Consider the following 23033-nt stretch of genomic DNA (forward strand, 5'->3'; position numbering starts at 1 on the left):
CCCTCGACTCGTGAGTTATTGACTTGCGATACGATCAGGCTTTCTAGGCATCCGTTGCAAAAAACATAGTGGACATTTGTTGGAGTGAATGTACTTTAGGATATCTATAATATCCTTTTTCCCTTATATAATATACATATAGTTATAGTCTGTCCACTATAAGAATTGCTTTTTGACAGCTCGACGGGTGATACCAGAAGTGATGTTCACAAGATTATCGATTGTGATACCATTTCAATTATAAATTAAAAATATTATCATAAATCGAATCAGGTACGTAAATAATAATTACAACGTAAACGTACTAATAAGATATGTAATAATAAGACCACATATCTATGCATTGTATGTTAAAACTAAACTAAACTAATATTTTATTATTTATTGGTTTCTATCTTACAATTTGGTTGTCTTTACGTTTAAATTATATAACATAATAGAAGAGTTTTTCTGCATCGGATATATTTTACAGAGTATTTCTATCGATTATTATAATCTATCGACCCATCATTGAATAATTCTGTGTAGACATCACTAAGTGGGCGGGACCTGTCCATGAAGAACGATAATTATTTGTATGACATTTTAACATAGACAATACAATCCTTCATAGGCGTGAAGCTGTCAAAAAGCAAATAATATAATGGACAGAGTATAGTTGCTATAGCTCGATAAACACTTAGCAGACATAAAGCTTGGTCCTATTACATTTGTTAAATCTCCTATGTCGTTCAGCAATAATGTAGCTTTCTGCTGATGAACTTATTTTTGAAATCGGTGGGTTTATGCGATTCAAATATTTAAAAATTACAAAATAATTATCCAGAGCCCAAACGAATCTTTTCAACACATACAGATCTAGGTATACAGAACAGATATACTATTGGACGACGCGGTTGGCGCAGTGGTAAGTAACTGCCTACTGAGCCGACGGTCCCGGGTTCGATCCCCGGTCAGGGCAAATATTTGTGTGATGAACTCAATTATTTGTTTTTGGGTCTGGGTGTTATTATCTATATATGTATTTATTAAATATTATATTTATCGTCGCCGAGTACCCACAACACAAGCCTTAATTGAGCTTACTGTGGGACTAGGTCGATTTGTGTAATAATGTCCTATAATATTTATTTATTTATTTATTTATTTACTATAACATGTAGTGAAAATGTACATGCAGCTTAAAACGTGTACCACGTATATAATAAACTACAGGTTCGCAATATAACTAATACATCGGTTTTACTGTTTTACGATATATCCAGAACTTTCTCCATCTCTGAAGAAACCTGCATCCGACACGTAACATTTCAATATCGTACACGTGGAGCATCTAAATGAGCGATCGAAGATAAGATTATTGCATATCTGGTACCAGGTTGTACAAAACTAACTTACATAAAAAGTCCAGTGTGACTCAAAAAGGTAAATCATGTTTAACAATAAACAAGAAGAATGTCTCATGTTCAAACGTATCAGTTGAAATTTTTTAAGCTCTTTGTAGTCCATAATACAACCTAAAAAAACTGTCAATTTGGTAAATATAGAAACACTACCGAACTCTAACTACCGATTAGGTAAATAAATAAACTTCCCAAGTCTTAAGAGTAAATATGGCTATTTAAAATTCCTCTTATCTCGTTGTTATCTCACCAAGTATTTTCGCCATTCTCATAGCCTCCGTGCAAACAATTATTGCATACAATTACATGCATATGCATGAGTACAAGCCTCACCGTTGTAGATAACCGTCGTACATACAAATATACGTCTAAACTTTTCCGCTGTAAATGAACTGTCTGTATTCAAAGCACTTGCCGATGTGAAAATAAAATTTATTTCATTCTGTTCTCGAGTGCCAATAGATTTCGAAATTTATTTTTAAAATTTCTGGGAATTGATTCCGACAATGTTTTTAAAGAAATAGTAGCAACTAGCAAGTAATTCTAAAGCTGCCGCTAGTTTCAGTAATTGAAAACTTGATAACAAATTTGCATCAAGCAAACAGTAACGATACTTTATAGAAAATGATATTTTCCTACATAATGTTAATCCAAAATTGGTTGCAGTAATTAGTCAATTGGATCGTAATTTTCCTTAAAAAAATTTCTTATAAGGTCATGATGAGACATGGCAGTTATTTTTAAAAATCTATGTTCATCACATAACATTTCCAGTAGCAGAAACCACACCCTCAAATATTTATGTCAGTCAGGGTCAGATATTACGTCAACCTCCTCATCATGGTTAACCTTTACCTAACGGAATCCAATGAACTGAATCTCCGGAATCCGGATGAATGAGAACTGTAAGATACATATTATTATATAAGATCTCGCTATGCAAAGAAGCATTTCTCATAGAAACTATCTAATATTCAAATTTTTCTTACGGCAAAAGAGTCAAAATAATTATTTTTTAACTAATTGTCAGACGTAAACCAAATCTAAAGGGCACAACATAGCAGAGCCTTCAAATACATACACAGTCGAAACTTCAGACAAAAACAGTGGATTTGAGAACATCCTTCTTTTTTTTTGAAGACGGTTATAAAGTAAGGTCGTCGCACCGACGCCAAATTCTGTCCCATCAGCGAAATGCTAACGGGCGGGATGTACGCGGACGCGCTACCGACATTATTACAGTTACAGACGAAATCGTTAATGCTAATGTCCATATTTGTGCGTGGAATTCTCGTGATGATCCACTTTTGGCCACTTCTAGATCTTTCACCGGTTTGAGTTTACGTATTAATTATAAAATCAAAATTATATTCAATCGAAAATCTTATCAAAGTAGGCACTGATTTAACACATTATTCAATATTCAAGGAGCAAAAAGCACTGGATGTTCCTGACTTTCATTCTGAATGTCAAACCAGAAAAAAGGCACATCAACAACATTTTTTTTTTCTAATATATCATGATGTTATTTATTATAAGATGTAAGATAAATGTGTTTTCCCTGAGTTTTTCTAACACGGCAAAACAGCATAATTACAACGCCATTTTAAATACAAAAAAGGTACTAGAAAACGTTAAACATCATCCATAGGTACTCAAAAATCGCTATAAAAACACACTGTTTCATATATGGTATATAATTATGATAGCGGATGTGAAGATGAAAAATTCAACAATATTTATATTAAAAAATTCAATTTTTAAAAAGATAATAATATCTTATGCAATAACAAGGTTTCCTGTGATACATGTATGGTATTCATACGAATACAAATATCAATTTTATCCTAATAATCAAAACTAGATAAATTGTAACCCTGGATATTAAAAATAATTATACTTAGAAAACTTGAAACACATTTTAATTAAAATTTTATATACACGTTTAAGTGATAATAAGTTTGCATAATCAGTAAGCGAGCATGTTAAAAATCACAGTGGAGGTGCTAAAATTTAAACTAATTAGACCAAGGTTCAAATTACGACAGCGTATGAGAAATTGTAAACGGACAAGCTAACAATAGAATTTATTATTATATTATTTGTTTTAAATGAGAAAAAACGAGCCCACCAGTCACTGAATGGTAAAATAAACGTTGATGAAGATACTGCAAGAATTGTAGACGACACTATAGACAAAAGATCCCATGAAATGGGTAATTTTGAAGCAGGAAAATTAAGGTAAATATCGGAAAGTTAAATTTGAATACTATGGGATTGTCTTGTAGTCTGGAACGTTTGAGCTTGGTTGGCAGTTACCAGCAACAACTATAAGATATAGATTAGTTTTTATAACTCAAAGTTAGACAGGATGTGCTAAATAACACTTGCAAATGAATACCATTCTAGTTTGACGCACGTTAGGAATGTACGATAGAAATGCAGCCTGTTCAATACCACTTTTTCAAAGCGACTGCCAATGACAAACCGTGAATTCCATACGATCTCAGCCAGTGTTTTGTTGTTACGTTTGCTGTTATAACTAAAAGTTACTTCCATTAAAAGTTAGTTCCATTTGAGTCATTAAGATCCTTGTAAATGATCTGACTAATGTAACTAGTGTTTTAAACACAGAAGAACAGCGCGTACCAAAATAGGATCATTCCATACTCAAATAAACACTATGATAATCATAAGTGAATAAAAAACATCTCAATCATCATAGCAATAAAGACGTCGATAGTAAAGAATGTTAAGAATCTGAATAATCCGAGATATAATTCGAAAAACAAGTCCAATTTAGAATCAATTCTGAATATCGACGTAAATCTTCATTACGTCACGGAATAATTTCCATCGGTGTCGCCATCGAACGGATCTCAACGGGCGTCGGATGATAAACAATAACAAATTATTTAAAAATACGGAATAATAATGTACCAAAACAAGCGGTTGGCGCCAGAGCAACACATTAACGTCTAAAAGCAGATTCGTTAATAAGAATTCATCATTAGAATTGGAAATTATACTGGACCTCATGTAGAACCAAATAAGTTTTTAGAAACTTCGAGAAATTTAAATATACAATATCATTCATGTATTAATTTTAGACTATTTTGACGGATAGGACTATTTCCACGAATGAATAATATCCACGGATTCGAAAATCGAATTTGAAATAAATATGAAAACAATGAGAATGTTACGGTGTCTCAAATGTAAGAGCTCTCATAATTAATTTACCTACTTTACCTTACCTAGTTATAAATTTTAATATTCGACTTGCTGAACTCACAGACGTCCTGTGGGCCGTCTAATTTCTAACCGTCTAATTTTATTTTAGTATCCGCAACACTATTAATTTTAATTTCTTACTCATAAGATTATGAGAATTTATTCCTAAGAGAAACATAGCGAATACGGTCCAGCTGTTCACGCGTGATGTCGTGACCAAAGGAATCATGGATTCATTTTTTTATAGACACTATCTGATCTTGGCTTGAAAGATATTATATGTGACATAAACAGGATTTTATTATCATAATAAAATGTGGCACAGATATTATCACAATTATTTGACTGTGGTCTGACAACTTCGACATGCCTCGTAAATATAATAATTGATCACGATAAAATAATTAAGCAAAGGAAACAGTTCGCAATTTTTTATGCTTTATTGTTGTGAAACTTATTAAATATATAAACAAAAAATCTATTTTTATTTACTGAGCCAATATAGAGTACATTTAAGACTACAGTCCTGTCCTTAATCAAATATTTCATTTCTATATTTCATTATTACATTCTGTTACACTGTTTGTGGCAACTGCGGTTTAAAGTCAATGAACTATTCACATTTCCTGATCTTGTTTCTCTCAAAACGCTTTTAATGATATTACTCCCATTTATAGTAAGTTCACCATCTAACATTGAACTCAAACATCTCAAAAACCCAATGAATTCGTGTCAATAAACATATAAGGACAAAACGCATCGAATCGAAATTGATTACATAATTTAATTCAGCAGACGCCGGCCGGTGTCGCGACTCGTCCGGCGCCTGCGCACGGCAACCCGGATCCGAAACCTGGGTTACCAGATCATTATCATTAAAATATATTTCGTCCTGTATTTTTGCTGTTTTTAAACATTTTATTCCTGGCTCTTGTTTCTCAGAAGTAATCAGGGGTGTGAGCTAAACTACTTTAACAAGCATCTCTTCATTTCCTATTATCAACAATACGTTACAGTGTAATACTGTTATATAAGTAAACACCATAACTTGGTCAATATCTTGATTGTTTACCGATATATTTTGCGCAACGCATTGTATAACTTTTCCTCATTCCACTAAGGAAAAGGCTGTTTTTAATATTTAAGTTACCTATTCTTATGTTAATAATTATTCATCAATTTTGCGCATCATCAAATCATCATCCTATCGTAAACCTATCATCCTATCATTTACGAATTGAATTGAAAATAGGTAAGTATATTCTTTTTGTAAAAAAAAAACAGTTTACCACAACCTCCACAATTTTAGCTACCTACTACGTACTTACCATACAATTAATCACACATAAGATGAACAAAAAGCGGGGAAACACGGCGTAGGTCGCTCCAACGGTCGCCGAAGCGCCGAGGTGTCGCGGAATGCTGTACGACGCGACACCACCAAAAACACAAATATACAACACGATTCCGAGAAATTGTCGCGGCGCGTGTATGGTTAGGCCCTGGATGGTGTAAGGTCGAGGTCTTGCACTCTATGTATCACTCTATCGAACAGTTATTTGAGGAATGTGTCCTTTTAATGTCGTACCTATTGCGTCATGAGTTGATCACAAAATGTTGAAGTAGTCAAAACCATCCTTTTCATATTAAATTTATGACTTCCCACGATATGTGTCATCATGAAATATTATGTTAAGACTGATATTAATTGTGCGAAGATGCGTTATTATTTCAGATAGAGAAGATCAAAAAAAAATATTAGAAAATATACTATAGACAACAGCCATTAATTCGGATGCTGACGAATAAATCAAATATTTTCAAACCCACGTAACGTACTTAATATATTTGTATTTGCAATATTTATACAGCGAAACGCGCGCTTACTACAAAGCTAAAAATAATCGAGTACCGATTCAAACAAACATTCAATTACGGCATCAGCGATATTCGCAAATAATACATACAATTTTCACATCTGCAACCGGTTGATAATATACTGAAAATTCATTAGCAGTCCCGGTCCAACGGGAGTAAACAGCGCAAGACAACTGCATAATGATATATGCCGGTCAAACAACACATACTATTTCCATACAAATCAGAATCAAGCACCTACCTACTATAAACTTACAACGTTTTTATGTAATCATGTAGGCGAACAACACGTTCGTTCAAAATCCGAATGGTAAACAACAAAAAACGCAATTATCATAGCGTGGCTATGGTGCGATAACCCCGTATCCATCAGTCGGGTTAATCCCGACAGCCGCATTCCGCGGCATTGTTACAAAAACAGATCCGGGTAGATGCAGATGATACGTCCGCGGTCCACGCTTTATGTTTTCGTTCGATGGAAGTTATGCAAATGGAGGCTGCGCGACCTTTGGAGGACGACCGGTGTCGATGACATTACTTATCGAGCGATGCCGCTACGGCCGCTCCGAATGGTCCAACTCGATCGACTTGGGCCTATTTGGTAAACAATTTAGAGTACTGAAGAGTTTAAGTTTGAGGAATGTGAACTTAGGACATATAAAAATGTTTTGTAATTTAAAAAAAAATTAAAAAACCCTTTTTAGGTGCTCCTCCTCCGATCAAATATTATTGAATCAATAAAATCTAAAATCATTGAAGTTTTTCGTATTAAAGAGAAAATTAACATTCTTGTAAACAGAAAAAAAAATCGATGGTAATAAAACAAATTAAAATATGAATCATGATCAATCCTATATTTGTAGTCATCTAGTAGTTTAATTGTTAATTTGAAAATGTGGGATTATTCAATGAATAGAACATTAATTGTGTGAGTAATTATTTTGTTACCAATAATTCATTAATGACTAATGTATCAAAAATAAACTGTCCTACTTCCAGTATTTAATTTTAGATTCTCTATTTCTGTCAACAAGGACAATATCAAAGCTTAATGTTATTTTTCTTATCAGTTAGAATAGTTTACTAGATGAATATCGTATATTTTGTTTATTAAAAATCCATAATTTACTGTGTAAGTAATTAAAAAAATAATAATAGAACATTTAAAAAATAATTTAATAATCATAATAATTTTAATCGTTTAATGATCTCCAAAAACGAAATGCTTGTAGAAACGTTTTAATTACACACTACAGTTTATCCCAATTTACGAGATACAAACACAGCCTCCATATGTAGTTTTAGGGGTCGATGACACAGAACAAAATATATCAAGATCACCAATTTCACTTTTTACATTTTGATTTCATATTTAAAGTACTTATTTTTCATAATAAAAAAAAAATAATCAAATGTCGAGTGAAAAAAACGTAAATTTACTCTGATAGAATTGTTATACATGGCAGTACTTTCAACTACCTACTAACCTAACAGTTACCAAAACAACGTAACTCACGAACCTAACCGTTAGTCAAACATGGGGGCATCAGGATGGATCAAAATCCATAGCAGCAGATCGTCACAGAGCGCTCGTGTGCGTGTGTGTGTGCGGCGATCTGTCGTAGCGCTACGTCGGTGTGCGTGGGCGCGCACGCGCTTACGGCGCCGTATTTACGCGCGCGCCCCTACCACCGCCGCCACTCATGCGCCGCTCGACCTGCTGAACACACGTTCACCCCTCCACGCAACCTGTGACCCTCGGAGACGACCAAGCATCCCAGTATACCTCAGCATGTGCCAGTGTCTAAACGCAAGTGAAAACTAACAGTGAAGTGACTGTACGTGATATGTGCTGAAAGGGTGCCGGCATAGTGTTTATCAGTCGCAGCCTCTACCGTTATCGTTTAAAGTAAGATTGTGTTTTTTACACCCATTTAAGTTTAAGTGACCACCTAGTGAACGTTTATTCGTATTTACCATTTTCATGTGTCGACCCAGATCACACGGACTTTAATATTAACAATGTGAGTCGTCAAACAATGCGTCTGCTATCACGACACTAATATTATAAATTTTCACAGACCTCCGTCTTAGGTATAACGATTCAATGACGAACGCATAATATAAAGAAACACCTGTGAGAAAATGCAAACAAAAGTGTTTCTGTGTGTTGTGCAAGGATAAGTTATTTAGTGAACAAATACTCATATGTAGGAATTTTTCATGAGCTCAAATAACTCATAATATTTGCAATAAGAAATCAGGTCGTATATTTCATTTGTTGTTATTGTGAGTTTTATAATAAAACATTATCGGAGCGTAGGCAATAAAACCCGACTACATTGTAATTTCAATCAAACAGTAATCACTCCCTCGCAAAACAAAATAGTATAATGTTTTATGTTTATGCAAAATGTTCGTAGCATAATTATTAATTACAGTATACATTATATATAATAGCTAGCCAGTTCGCTCAAATAAAATTATCATCTGTGAAGAGTCACAATCGAGAATAAATAAAGGAAATCCCAGTATCGAATCACGAATTTTCCAATTTATCACGTATGAAAAATTCACGAAAATATGTGACAAACAAGCACATCCGCGTAACGGTGATACTAAAAAATATGCAAAGAGATACGCGTCTCACATGATAATTAAAAGTTTAGTCAGCCATTACGTGCCGCGAAGCACCGTTTATTTAAAACGTGTTATTGTAAATCAATTACATCACGTATAAACAAAAAGATGTTAAGTATGATTTGTTGCGGTCGAACGTTATCGCCGAGCCCGAGATGAAAGTAATACAAACATGAAAGTGGTACAGTTAACTCTTGCATCACACAACCATTCTGTGCATATCGATTTTAACATTGATATAACGATAACGGTATCCGTAAACAATTAGTCAAGGTTTCAAAACATTCGAGGAAGTGTCGAAATTGTAATATAAAAATATAATAAAATTTACACAATTCGTGTATCTCAATAAATTGATAAAATTTTAGACGCCGATTTAACACGCGGATGTTGTTAAAACGTGAGACATTTTGTGTTTCCACGATATAAACTAGTGAACAAGTTAAGAATAATATAATAAAATATATTCTTAAATATGGATACAATACCGGACGCAATATACATAATACATATGATTTGCATCTGCTAAAATTTATTTTAGACCAACTTTTCGATCGAGAAAATAATGCTATAACAATCGAAACGATTGTGTTTTCAATTATTGTTAATGATGAATTAAAATTATATAAAAGCATCGCTAGCAAAAACTAAAGGGTAATGCAAACGATCATAGAATGTTGCATTTCCAATTACAGTAATGCACTTGATGACACAACACCTGCCAGCCTTAAGCGTCGCGACAGCCTTCCCGCGTCATACGAGTCTAACCGACCGATTATGAATCAACTCTTAGACCTCTGCTAATAATTGATTTCATTCACAATTGCATGACTCTATACAGGATATGTCAAATTACCTTAAAATGTTAAATGCATCATTTAAATTGGTCACTTCCAACTTTGAGATAAAGAGAAACAAAAGAATACGGCATTGCTGAAATCGGCATCAATACTAAATAGACGTGTTGTTAGTACGGAGCATGAATTACGTCATAGGTAATGTCCGTTTACAAAAAAAGGATCCGGCTCACGAGTCGTGATGAGCGCGTTATCAACGAGCCAAAACCCGCGAAGCCAGCTAAAGCAAGGTCTGTGAAAACGTTAAGGAGAAAACTATATATGTACAATGGCAATTCGTATGTGTAGCAACGCAATTGTCACCGTCTCACTAGCCGCGAACAATAGGTATGTTCTCACTCCGAGCTCTCTGAGCTTCGTCTAAGCAATTTACCCACTAAACTATTCGCTATGTCGCCTTGAACGTAATTAGCTCTAGATATGATCAAATAATCGGCATTCGGAAATGGCGCTCGAATTACAAAATTCGCCATTAAAATATGTGGCTTTCCTCGAGCCACGAGCGAAGGACTCGGGCGCAATATAAGGTTGCCTATTATCCGCCACGCTCCGAAAAACACCTAAAAGCAACGCCCAAAGCGGCGGAAAAAATTTTGTAACGCATTGCAAAAGCACTGCTTATACTTAACAAAACAGTAACTAATACATGCTATTATCTAAAATCAACTAATTGGCGTTTACTTCATAGCTAAATCTTACGATCTGAAATCTTAATTACTATGGCTTCATCGTCCCGTGAACAATAAATAAAATACACTCACCAAACACAGAGAAGCTAGCTCAGTATAGGATCCTTACCTGAAACAGAAATAAAATGAGATTAAACAAGGAAACTAAAAATGTAAACTCCGTAATGAACCACGAAATTATCTGTTTCATAACAACATAAATCTATGTGAAAACTACGAAAATTTCTACGTGCCGTAACAGCAATTACGGGCGTACGACATAAAGGAGAACAAAGCATTACATGGAAGATTACATACAATAACTCTAGAGTGCGGCTACTTTGCGATATTACGAAACAAAGAATCAAGAAAGTCGCAAACAAACAAAGAAAAGAAAGCGTGCACTTATTACAAAACCGTAGCACGTAGTCAAACAAGGAGGCATCATGTGGTGCATCGCAGACATGTAAATCGTCTACCATTAATAATGCGAACGAACCAAATTGCTCTAACGATGTAGGAAATCCATCCAAAAATGGAAACGTTTTCGTAAACCACTGCTCTACTTCCCCGTCATAAAAATTCTTGAGCACGTTCAACATATTTAAAAGTATTTCGTAATAATTTTCATAGATACATTGAAAACTAAGGTTCGTTAAAAGAAATCCTACACTTACAGAAAGCTTGTGCAATAAGTAACTAATTTATAACCTTGAAAGTTTGAGGTATTATAAATCATAAACCGCCGAACAATGAAGCATACGACAGATCATAGAAATACTTCGAAACACTTTGCTACGCGGCCCCGAGCGGCGCGTGCGCACTCACAGCTGTATTGCAAGCGATCACGACTTCAATATTAATATCAATTTTTTTACCGACCTCAGTGCCAATACAACAAACATAAACATTAAACACTGACATTTTACTTCCTTCTCAGCATCGAGTATAATACGACAGTACCAACATACATTAGGAAATAAACTAAGCAATCGATTTAGGTAATCTAGTCGAGGTTTACAAATGAAGTTTATATTTCTGCAATATATTCAAACAAAATCGCCCACGTAATTCGAGCCTCGAGTTAGCGAGAAATAGAGACAAGAATTCACACAATAAAACACAAGGTTGTACGATAAAGAACATAATTCTACCTCGATTATCTTTATATCTTAAGGGAACGTACTGGGAACTGCTAGATGACATAATACAAGTAGTCTACACATAAAAGGTTTACAATAAACAAGTTGTAGGATGGCATTTCGCCTTGACCGACGCGACAATTATAAACAAAGCCGTGGCCCGTGACACGATTTGTATTTACTTTATATTTACAATAACAACTAGCAGCTGTGTTGCTTTTACGATAAATTCCGTTCAATATCGATAAAAAAGGATCTAGCATATGAATGCTATGACATAACATGAGTTCGGATGATAAATTTCTATTTCGATGAATCGATTTAATATATGCTCATAAACATATCAATCAACCCCAACACAAAATGAAACATAAATTTTCATATTTAGTTTTGTTGGGCACAAACCTTTTTGGAGCGAATTTATCACGTATGTACTTAATTTTGAATGTAATTAATTTTGTTTAAATATAATTAATGAACACTAACATGCTGCCAAAGTTGATTGATAGGACACTGGGAATGGCATACAAATTAATTACTAAAGCTTCCATTGAATTTACCTAATCTTTAGATTATAGATGCCTTTTAAGATCAGTGCACATCGCAACCAATGCCAAAACTATTCGCCGCGGTTTCGAAAGCGCTGCGACAATGGGCCAGCACAATATATGACATGCCTCAGCGAATTCATTGAACCTCGATTAATTTTAAGGCTATTATTACGAAACACCAGTCTGAACATTTTAATAGCTCGTACGACTGTCCACGTGCGAACCCGCGGGCGATAACTAGCCTGATTGCTTTAATCTTTATTGATCTAAAACACATATCGACATATCATTGTAAAAGTTATAGTCGCTTTCCGCAATTCCGCAAACTCAAGGAGATCTGTACAATTATGTGCCGTAGGTACGAATTTTATTATGTCGAGAACTTGTCTATGTTATTACGTAAATTACCATTTGAAACCTTCAATCAATTTAAAGCCAGATTTCTAGTTGAATATAGTTAATAATCGGACAATATTGTGAGTTACTCAGCGCGGCAGTTCCAGAAAATTCGCTTTTCTAAACTTTTTGTCCTCTGGCTATACGCTGTACCAGTACGGCGTAGGCATATCCCGTCAGCCGAATTTGGCTGACAAAAGGCCATTGGAAAGTTGGCGAATCGACAATGTTCAGTACTGAATACAAATTATCGGTAACGCATTTCTGTGTGCCAACCCTCAATGAAGGAACATTGTAAACATGCGACTTTATTTTGGAAAATTTTACTCATATTTAATTTCTTTTAATCATTTGTACAAAGAGAAATGTAAAACTGAGAATTATGGAAATTTTTGGGTGTGTTCCGTTGAGAATTTTTTACACAAATAAACTTTACATTATGATATTACCAAAACAACGAGGGCGAAACAGAAAGCGCGACACTACTAACGACCGGAATGTAAATGACTTCACGTTTTGTACTGACCGCAAAAAAAATCGGGCGCCTTGCACGGCAAGGCCGAGCCTGTATCAGTCTCCATCGCTTATGTCAAATAATTACAACATATCGTACTCGTTCCTACTACAAAATTCATTTAAATTTAACACAAAAATCCTCCACAAAACCATTGCACGTTCCGCGAAGGTTAACTGGTGTCGAATGAAAGGATACACTCAAGATGAGTCCCGCAAAATGTCATTAAGCATCTACTGTGAACTTTGTCTTGTTATTGCTAAACAAACATTCCGAGGACTTTGCATTGAATTTGTTAGGTAGCTCTTCAATATTTTATAGCATATCCGCAATGACAATTATTACTTTAACTTTTACACAATACAGCTTGTTTTAAGTTCCAATATGGATATAATATGTGTTTAACTTTCAACAGTCATATTTATATCTTCAACAAAATAATCTAAAAAGGATAAAGTTTAATATTAAAATTTACCAGTATTCAATGAAGCCAATGTATCATTTCATTGATGTAAAAAAACATTTTAAAGCTTATATTACAGATATAAACATTTAATAATAAAAATTGCAAAGGCCACCTACTGCGATTTAATATCACTTCCAAAGGAACATTTAAATGTTAATGGAGTGAACTAGTATACACCCAGTTATTATTACAATTTGGTGCATACCAGAGTATTCTAAATCACGACTTATTTATCAGGGCAAAATCGGAGTAAAGTGACCGGCGTTTCGTAAAACATTCACAAAATAATATTATATAAAACCAACGCTTAATCATCCCTTTTAGATATTACAAGATTACAAGTGAATAGACTTTAATTGCGCCTCAATTTATCTACAATCTTTTCTTATAATAGTTAATAGTTAGAGCGTTTTCGATTACAAACTTACGAACACAGTGCACAATATCAGCGTTTACGTCACAAAATGTAATCGCCGGATTAATGACAATACGGTCGGGCCGCAAATTAAAACAAGCGATTGTGTCGCAGGCGTGCGGCCTTCCTGTCTCGTGGTTGTTACTCGTTAATTTCCAAATTAAACGCTTGATTCTCAATGCCAACCGGGTCGGAGGTGGTCATTTGTACGAATTCATAAAAGGCGAGCATTTGTGCGCGGCACGTCAGTGCTCGCACCACTCTCTGAGGTTTTTGTCTCCACTAATCCTTTCACTTTACGCGCTCATGACCGAGAACGTTGCGCGTTTAATTAACTTAGATAAGTTTAATCATTTAAGCGAATTAAATTTTGTTTTAATGGACAACAATTAACCGATGGTTTCTTAATTTTCAGATGGTGAGAGGGGCGGCGTTAGTGCTGCCACTAGCGCTAACATGGGTGTGCATGGCATACTCCAGCGTGCTCGTGCCCACATACGTGTTGCCGCCTGACTCGTTCGTGCGCGATCAGCGCTCGCTCGGCCCACCGCCTGATTCAGATGTCAGTGAATCCCAGAGAACAATTAAGCGCCTCATCGGAGGACATATTAAAATTAAGCAACAAAAGGAATATGGCAACCCTAAAAATTCAATTAACTTTAGTGATAAGAGTGAAAGTGGAAAGTTTGCCGGTGTGATCGCGCCGGACCAGTTGGGCGGCAACGTAGGATGGAATCAAGGCATTTGGGACGATGGCATGCTCATGTCCAGTGCCGGAGAAGGCAAAGAAAGCAAGAGAATGAAGGAAGATGACGAAGACAAAAAAACTTTGTCTGACCAGGTGGCAGAGGGAAAATATGGCTTGATACAAAATGAATTATTTTCAAAAACACCTAAACGTCCAGGAATAATCAGTTATGAGCCGAACACGGAAACTCGATCAAAAGACAACCTTCAAAGTTTAGGAGGTCTTAAGAAAGATGAAATATGGCTCGCTGAAGATCATTTACTGGTTATTAAAGGTGGTTCATTCCCGGAACGTACAAATGAGCCAGAACAAAAAGTATGGCCACCAATAGACAACTATCAGGCGCCTAGAAGGCAAGTAAAATTACCAGACAAACCCAAAGTCCCACCGCCCTTTCCCGTACGTCTCTCAGACGACGGACCGCTCGTCTTCCTTACGCCTAACGGCAGTGTCCCTGCGCCCGTTTTCCCTCCCTTCCCTACGGGAGAAGGCGAAGGCCCTCTACCACCACCGTCATTCTTTTTCCCACCTGGAACGTTCGACTCCCCGGGTGATAATCAGGGAAACACTACTGCCGGGGGAGCGGCGTTGCCAAATCCTCCGTTCCCATTCCTACCTGGGAATGCGAGCGAAGGAGCATTCCCATTCCCTTCATCCATGAACGGCTCTTTTCCAGAAGGCTTCCCTCCGGGCGCCGCCTTTCTACCACCACCGAGCAACCAGTCAGACCTGTACGACGAAGACGACCCTTCGATTTACTATCCGCCGCCATACAATTTTTCCTATCGCAATGACTACAAAAGTAATGTTCCTGCTGGACCTTTGGTACCCGGAATTATTCTTCCTCCACCGCCAGATTTCTTTGCTCCACTCGAGGAGAAAACAGAGGAAGTGAAAACTACCGCAAATCCACCAACGTCGACTTATACGAGAGTGAAAACTTCAAAACGTCCCACACCAACGCAATCGACAAATAGAGGAAAATACAAAACAAGGCCAACGCCAACAACAACAACATCAACAGAATCAACAAAGACAACAGAAATTCCAATAACTTTAACAACACCATCGAATAATGAGATCCCAACAACAGTCAAAAGTTGGAAATCACAACGCGTTTTACCGAACCGTCAACCAGTTAAAGTTTATAATCAAGCGGAAGAAATTGTTACAAGGCCAAAGACTGAGAAACCAGTTTACAAAACACGCACAAAACTTACTTCAAAACCGCTTTCAGTATCAGTTGTTTACGATTATCCAGACGTTTATGATAATAAACCACCTACTACATCACAGAAGCCATATATCGCTTATAATGCACCGCATAAAACAGAGGATGAACATGCGAATGATATATCTTCAACTTCAGTACCATTAAGAGGATATTATACAAACGTACAAAATGAAGAAATTCCAACAACAAAATTACAGCCCGTATACAACAGAAAGCCAAATGAGAACGCTGTAGCTTCATTCTACTTCTTTGATGAGCAACCTAAAGCGAAAACTCCGGATGCATACTTCGATGGAAGGAATTACTATCAAACTGTGCCGAGCCAACCATCATATGGCCCAAAACAAAACCAAAATCAACAATCTCAATATCAACAAGGAGTCGACGTTGCCTACGGGTCTTTTGACCAAGCAGATGCACTATTTCTGTTTCCACAAAAACAAGGTCCGCATACACTTACGCAAGAATATTTCAGTATACAAAAACCACGGCAACAACATACTTATGTGCAGCAACCTAAGGCCAGACCAGACCCATTCTATCAGCAAATCGCCGATATACAACAAACTATAGACTTTTACACAACGAAGAGACCGAAATCTCACTCACATCGACCACGTGTAAATAAGCAGAAACCGATCACACCACGACCAGTGTATCAATTCAGTTACGAATCGAAGTCGAGACCCGAAAAACTAACATTCCGAGCGCCTAAACTCGATCCAGAACCGTTCAGACCAATGGTGAGCTACAGTAAACCATTCAACGTCGATAATGAATTTAATGTTATTAGTTCCTCCGCCTCACCGGGCTACCAACAACAATACTTAGTCGAGAATGTACAAGTGAACACAGAAACTCCAACCTCATCCAGATATTATCCAAAAACTAAACTTAGAGACGAAGACTACGATGACGCACCAGTCAAAGAAACGCTGCCGGTTAATAACAGAAATCAAATCCCAGTTCAAACCGGTAAGCCTATATATCACGTAAATAGGCACCCGAGCACAACACCGAACCCGATAAGTAATGGATTTTATACAAAATACGATGAGCGATACATTGACGATATAACGAAGAGCACATTTGATGTATTCGGTCAAAAGCTGGACGGAACGCACGACGTCAATGGCTTGGCAGTCACGCCACCACTCGAAACGGTCAAGACGCCAATCGACAACAACATTAACCTGCAATATGAAATTGTTGAATCGCAGAGCCCCAATCCACCATCACTGCACGGCGACACAGAAGTGAACAACCGGCATCCGCGTCCACCAGTTAACCCCGACAGTGAACAGGTACACGCCGTGCACGCAAGCGCTCAACTGGTCGATGCACAGAATCCTCCTCTATCACTCGCCGGAGACACATTAGTCAACGATCGATACCCGAGACCACCGATTAACCCAGACAGCGAGTTCATACCGATTCCAAATCCAAATTATCGGAGAATACAACAATACCGGGAACAACAGCAATACAGGGAACAACAGCAATACAGGGAACAACAGCGAGAGCCTCAGTATACTGGTGAACAGTACGACCTGAATAGGCCTTCGCTAGTTGGCGATACGGACGTGAACTACAGGCGGCCGCTACCACCTGTAAACCCAGACGCAGAGTGGATCGGGGCAGTGAATTCGGCAGGAGAAGGGCGGCCAGGATCGCTAGTGACGTACAGGCTCCCCGGCGACGGAGCCCACGTGTATTTCTTAACGCCACAAGCGGCGCAAGCTTCGCGGGAGAGGTACAGAGCTCCCGGCTATGGCCGATAAACCAAAGCTCTAGTCTGATCTAAACGCCGCTGTGATCGACGTTAGGATGTAAATACAAAGCGCAAATGTGATTTTTTAAGTGTCCTAAGTAGTTTTAGTGTGAAAAGACTAGCGGATGATCCGCAATGCCATATAATTAATGAGATAGACGATGTTTTTCGCGGACAATGCAGCGAGGTGAACGAACGTTATTAACTATTATTAATTATTTATTAAATTATTGTTAAGTGTCTATGGTGCAAGCGTAGATGTAGTTAATTTATTTGTTTGTCAGTATTTTCGATAAACTCACGATTGTGTTGTGATAAACGTGTGTGTGAATGCAATTGTTGTTAGAGACATAATGCGAGGATAATGACTGTTATTGTAAATTGTTATATAAAATAAATAATGACAAGTATTTGTGATTTGTAATGACTATAAACAGACTATGAAATAAATTTATTAAAATTTTTAATACATTACGATTTTTTATTTGCCAACACTACCTACGAATAACTGCATAATAATGTGTAATACCAAAGAATTATAGCAATGCATTACAAAAATAAACCTTTTATAGTACTTTGGGTGAAATACGACCATGAGCTAATTAATTGTGTCGAAAGATTATTATCGGTCGTAATTACCGTTACTTAAGGTTTAAAATAAAAGAAAAAATAAACTAGGTAGGTAATAAATTATGTGAAACTGCTATTAAATGAGTAGAATTATTACTATTTTAATTGTTAAAATCTCTGCTAAAATTCGCATTAATTTAAATGCTGTTACTATATAATAATATTATAGCACATAATAACCATTTTTGACACTAAATGAATATGACATTCTTATATTATCTACAAATAAAAAAGTTAAAAATGTTGGAATTAGTAAAGAATAATAATTGTTTTACATAATATATTTCACTATGATCGATTATTCAACGTAATTTAACGCACGATTGTAGCTTCTTATAAAAAAATGATTGATACAATCAAGCAATCACATAATCATAAATCATATCAATTCTAAAAAATACGATTAATAGAATGTGACCCAAATTAAATTTGATTATGAAAACGAGATTATAAAGTAATGTTCCTTCCATGCGCCTGCGCACGCGTAGTGTAGAATCACCATAGTAAAATCACTTTACAGTTTATGCGCATATAAGAAATAAAATAATATAAAGAGCTTCCATTTTTTATAGAAAAAAATATTTCGAATTAAAGTAAAATTCAATATGTTTTTCTTCAAATCCTGTAAAATTAGTATGTCAGTTTACTCATTATACTTAGGAGGTATGGTTGCCGGCCTGGCATGTGCGTCGCGACCGAATTTTTTCTACCCTTATCCGCTGGTACACGGCGATATACGTGTCGATCGTGCTTGAACGCGCTAGTCGTTCAATCAAATAGCAGATTCAACTAAATGACTGCGACATATCGATATAGGCAAGTTTGTGTCCATCAAATCAAGAGCTTTGTAGGTGGTCCATATCACTATTCACAGCCTTGTACACCTCTACCACGATAAACAGATACAACCAGCAGGGAAACTTCATACAAATGTTCGAAATGGCTCACGCACATAAGCAATCGTGGTATCTGTATATTGTGCCTGTACACAGGTAAACCTGTACGCAGGTACACCTGATACACAGGTACACCTGTACGCAGGTACACCTGTACGCAGGTACACCTGTACGCAGGTACACCTGTACGCAGGTACACCTGTACGCAGGTACACCTGTACGCAGGTACACCTGTATCGCTCACCTGTGTCGGGCTCGGCGGTCTGCGGCGCGTCCTGCAGCGGGTGCGCGTGCAGCCGCAGGTACACCTGTATCGCTCACCTGTGTCGGGCTCGGCGGTCTGCGGCGCGTCCTGCAGCGGGTGCGCGTGCAGCCGCAGGTACACCTGTATCGCTCACCTGTGTCGGGCTCGGCGGTCTGCGGCGCGTCCTGCAGCGGGTGCGCGTGCAGCCGCAGGTACACCTGTATCGCGGCGCGTGCGCAGCGGAAGTAGAACGGGTGCGCACGCAGCACGTCCTCTAGCCGCAGCAAGCCCACGTACGAGCGGAGCGTCATCTTGCGCATGCAGTACGAGTGGAAGTCGAACTGGTCCTCCATTATCTCGGAGAAGTGCTGCAAGGACAAAGTACGAGAATTAATAAATTTGTATTGTGTCAAAAAGACAATAAATTATCACAGAGAAATGCTGTGATAGGAGGATGCAAATAAATTAAATCTCATCTACGAAAAAATTAAACTAAAAATATATCTATTAGTCGCTCCTAAAATATTTTCTAACAAATGTTAATGATACATACCCTGTCAACTTCGTGTGCTTTCTTTAGGGCTTCGCCCCACTGCTGTAACCGCTGATACGCCGCCGCAGCCTCAGTTTGGAACCACATGCACTGCATTTCATTTAGGTTCTCTGTGGCTGGAACACCTGCAGAATAAAAAAATAAAAATAAATTTATATTTTTTTAAATAATAAACTTATTTGATTCACTATGAATGCTACCATTATTTGTTTTGTGGAGCAAAAAAACAACAGCAAACTTAACTTACGTTCTTCAACCCACTCTTGCCACGCAAATACATTTACTGGCTCTAGGAAAGAGGCCTTTGTCAAGCAGTGGACAATCAAAGGCTGATAATGATAATGATGATACCCGACCGAATGTATAGGTCGGGTCATATAAAAAGAACGCGGCCGGTTAAGCTGCGCATTGGCAATTTATTGGTCTATTTGGTGTTATGAGGTGGTATAAGAATAACAAATATGTGGTTGCGAAGCCACGACTCGAGAGTCTACTTCAACAATAAAATAAGCAGCAAATAACTTTCGTGCTAAACTCGATACATGCCAAAATACACCCCATCACTTTCATCCAGCGTTCTTTTTACATGATTCGCGTTATACACTGTACGCACCCTCTCTGGTGAACTTGGCGCACATGTCCTCTGCTCGCTTCACGTGTCCCGCGCGCAGCATGTACCGCGCGCACTTGCTGTTCACGTATCTGTCCGCTGTGTCCATCGCTTGAGCTTCCTCTAGCCATTGGTACGCTGATATCGGGTCGCCGGCGTGCTGAAAATTTTGTAAATTAACGTTTAAATTTAGGACACTTTAATGAAATCAGTAGGAAATGAAAATTTGTTGAATTTTACGCAAACAATCAGTTAGATATTATAAATGTTCTCAAATATCTAATTGTATGCCCAGGATACCAAAAAAATGAGTAGAAAGGAAACAGACAGAATTATGTAATGTAGAAAAATACATTTTACTACATTACATACTATACTGTGCATGCATATAATTGTAGCTAATATATTGTTACAAAATATGTAACAATCACAAATTTACATATTTATTTACATTATTATAGAAGTAGGATCTACTTCTGATCCACTAACTAAAACGAAATTTGTCACCATTCAAAAACTCACCTTATATATCCGTCCCTTAACAATAAACAGTTCAATGAGCGTCGGCGTGTGTTCGATCGCCGCGTCTATATAATACAGCGCTCGGTCCGTATCCTTTTTGAAGTCAAAGTGTTGTGCGGCGAAGTAATACGCCCACAGTAACGCGCTTGCCGGCTGTTTCCCCTCATCGGGGTTACTACTAAATGTGCCCACTTTCGATAAATTATCTATGTATTGTAATATTAATTTCTCTATTGTGTCCGCTTTGGTTTGATCCGCGTATAACGATCTGAAATTATACAATGCAATTATTATTTTTATTTAAATGAAGTATTGTGCGAAATGCTTTATTTATAGTAGCTAATTACACGAAATAAAGATTCTTTAACACAAAAATTTCAAAATAAATATTGATTCTCAAATAAATTTGAGCAGAAGTAAACATAAATGCAGTGTAATCGCTTACATATCAAAATTTTGTGTAATTTTTAATCAATAACAATTTTGAAAAAAATCTCAAGAAACAATTGTGATTATCACATAATATGATACACTGTTTTTTTAATATAAAAATGAATTATTACAAACCCATTTAATATCTATAAAAATTATTCTTTTCCCATGTTTTTCCAAATCTAGCTTATAATAATTAGAAACGAACCTCAAATCAACAAACAGCGGCGGTATGCCCTTATGCAAACCGTGCCTAAGGTACTCGTCAACTAATCGTTCGAACACAGCCGGCGCCTCAGCCTCCGTGAGCTGGAGCCGCCTCGGTGCTATTGCTTTTGGATACTCTTTCCTGGAAACATTATAATTTAACTTTAATATAACATATTATTATTATTAAATTTTCAGGTATTTAAGAATTTTGTTTAATTTTTTTTGTGGTTGACAACAAACATTATTGTTGATACACACAGATTTATTATATTTCAAATAAATTGTCTTTGTCTACCTTCCTTAAGACTTAGACCCAATAAATGTACATTATAAACTAAAAAGTCTTTAAAAAGCAGTCAAGCCATGTCAGAGAAGATGCCTTTATACTCAACTAGCGACCCGCCCCGGCTTCGCACGGGTGCAATGCTGATCTAAATACACTACGGAAAAACTAAACTGTGAACGTTGTAAGTATATAAAAATTAAAAACATAGCGGCCCGCTCCGGCTTCGCACGGGTATAAGATAGATAGGCCGGCCGGTACCGCCGCAAACGCTACGTCCCGCAATTTTTAAATCTGTAATATCTTCGAAAATATTCACTTAAATCATACGGTGTAAAGGGCCATATAGCCATATATTAAATGAACAATGTATTGAAGGTATTTAATTGGTTAAGGATTAATGCTGTATTGGTTAAAATCGCATCGAAAATTAGCCATTATTTGTCGTAAAAAGTAAATGACAAAAAAAAGTTATTGTGGGTTATCCATAAGAGATAGACATATACCATCGCGGACTTTTCTGTAGACCTTTTCAATGTGTATAATACTTAGTACATTATTTTGATAAAACTCGTAGGGTTCAGCCTGCGTTTGCAATGTAAGCGGAAAAAATGTAATTATTTACGACATCACATTAGAAACCTCAAAAATAACAGTACTTCTCCACTATTTAATGGATGTTATTATACATATAAACCTTCCTCTTGAATCACTCTATCTATTAAAAAAACAGCAT

At 36.8% G+C, this 23033-nt stretch overlaps 2 protein-coding genes across 2 annotated transcripts in view; one reads left to right on the forward strand and one right to left on the reverse strand.

The window, feature by feature from the left end:
• Positions 1-23033, reverse strand: part of Naa15-16 (N-alpha-acetyltransferase 15/16) — an 89095-nt gene that overhangs the window by 60253 nt on the left and 5809 nt on the right. Inside the window, exons 6-10 of the mRNA XM_090116961.1 lie at positions 22013-22153; positions 21373-21640; positions 20854-21010; positions 20241-20365; positions 19842-20055 (exon numbers count right to left, since the gene is read on the reverse strand). Coding sequence (XP_089973087.1) covers positions 19842-20055; positions 20241-20365; positions 20854-21010; positions 21373-21640; positions 22013-22153 — 905 coding nt within the window. The remainder of the gene's footprint in view (positions 1-19841; positions 20056-20240; positions 20366-20853; positions 21011-21372; positions 21641-22012; positions 22154-23033) is intronic.
• Positions 8202-18388, forward strand: LOC149897247 (uncharacterized). The gene is made up of 2 exons (XM_090116582.1): positions 8202-8424; positions 14580-18388. The coding sequence occupies exon 2, from the start codon at positions 14580-14582 to the stop codon at positions 17925-17927; it is 3348 nt and encodes a 1115-aa protein (XP_089972708.1). The 5' UTR covers positions 8202-8424; the 3' UTR covers positions 17928-18388.

Source organism: Colias eurytheme, chromosome 26 (genome assembly GCF_061535395.1).
Source record: "Colias eurytheme isolate Ceu_HAF_F1 chromosome 26, ilColEury1 Martin Lab GWU primary, whole genome shotgun sequence".
Lineage (NCBI taxonomy): Eukaryota > Metazoa > Arthropoda > Insecta > Lepidoptera > Pieridae > Colias > Colias eurytheme.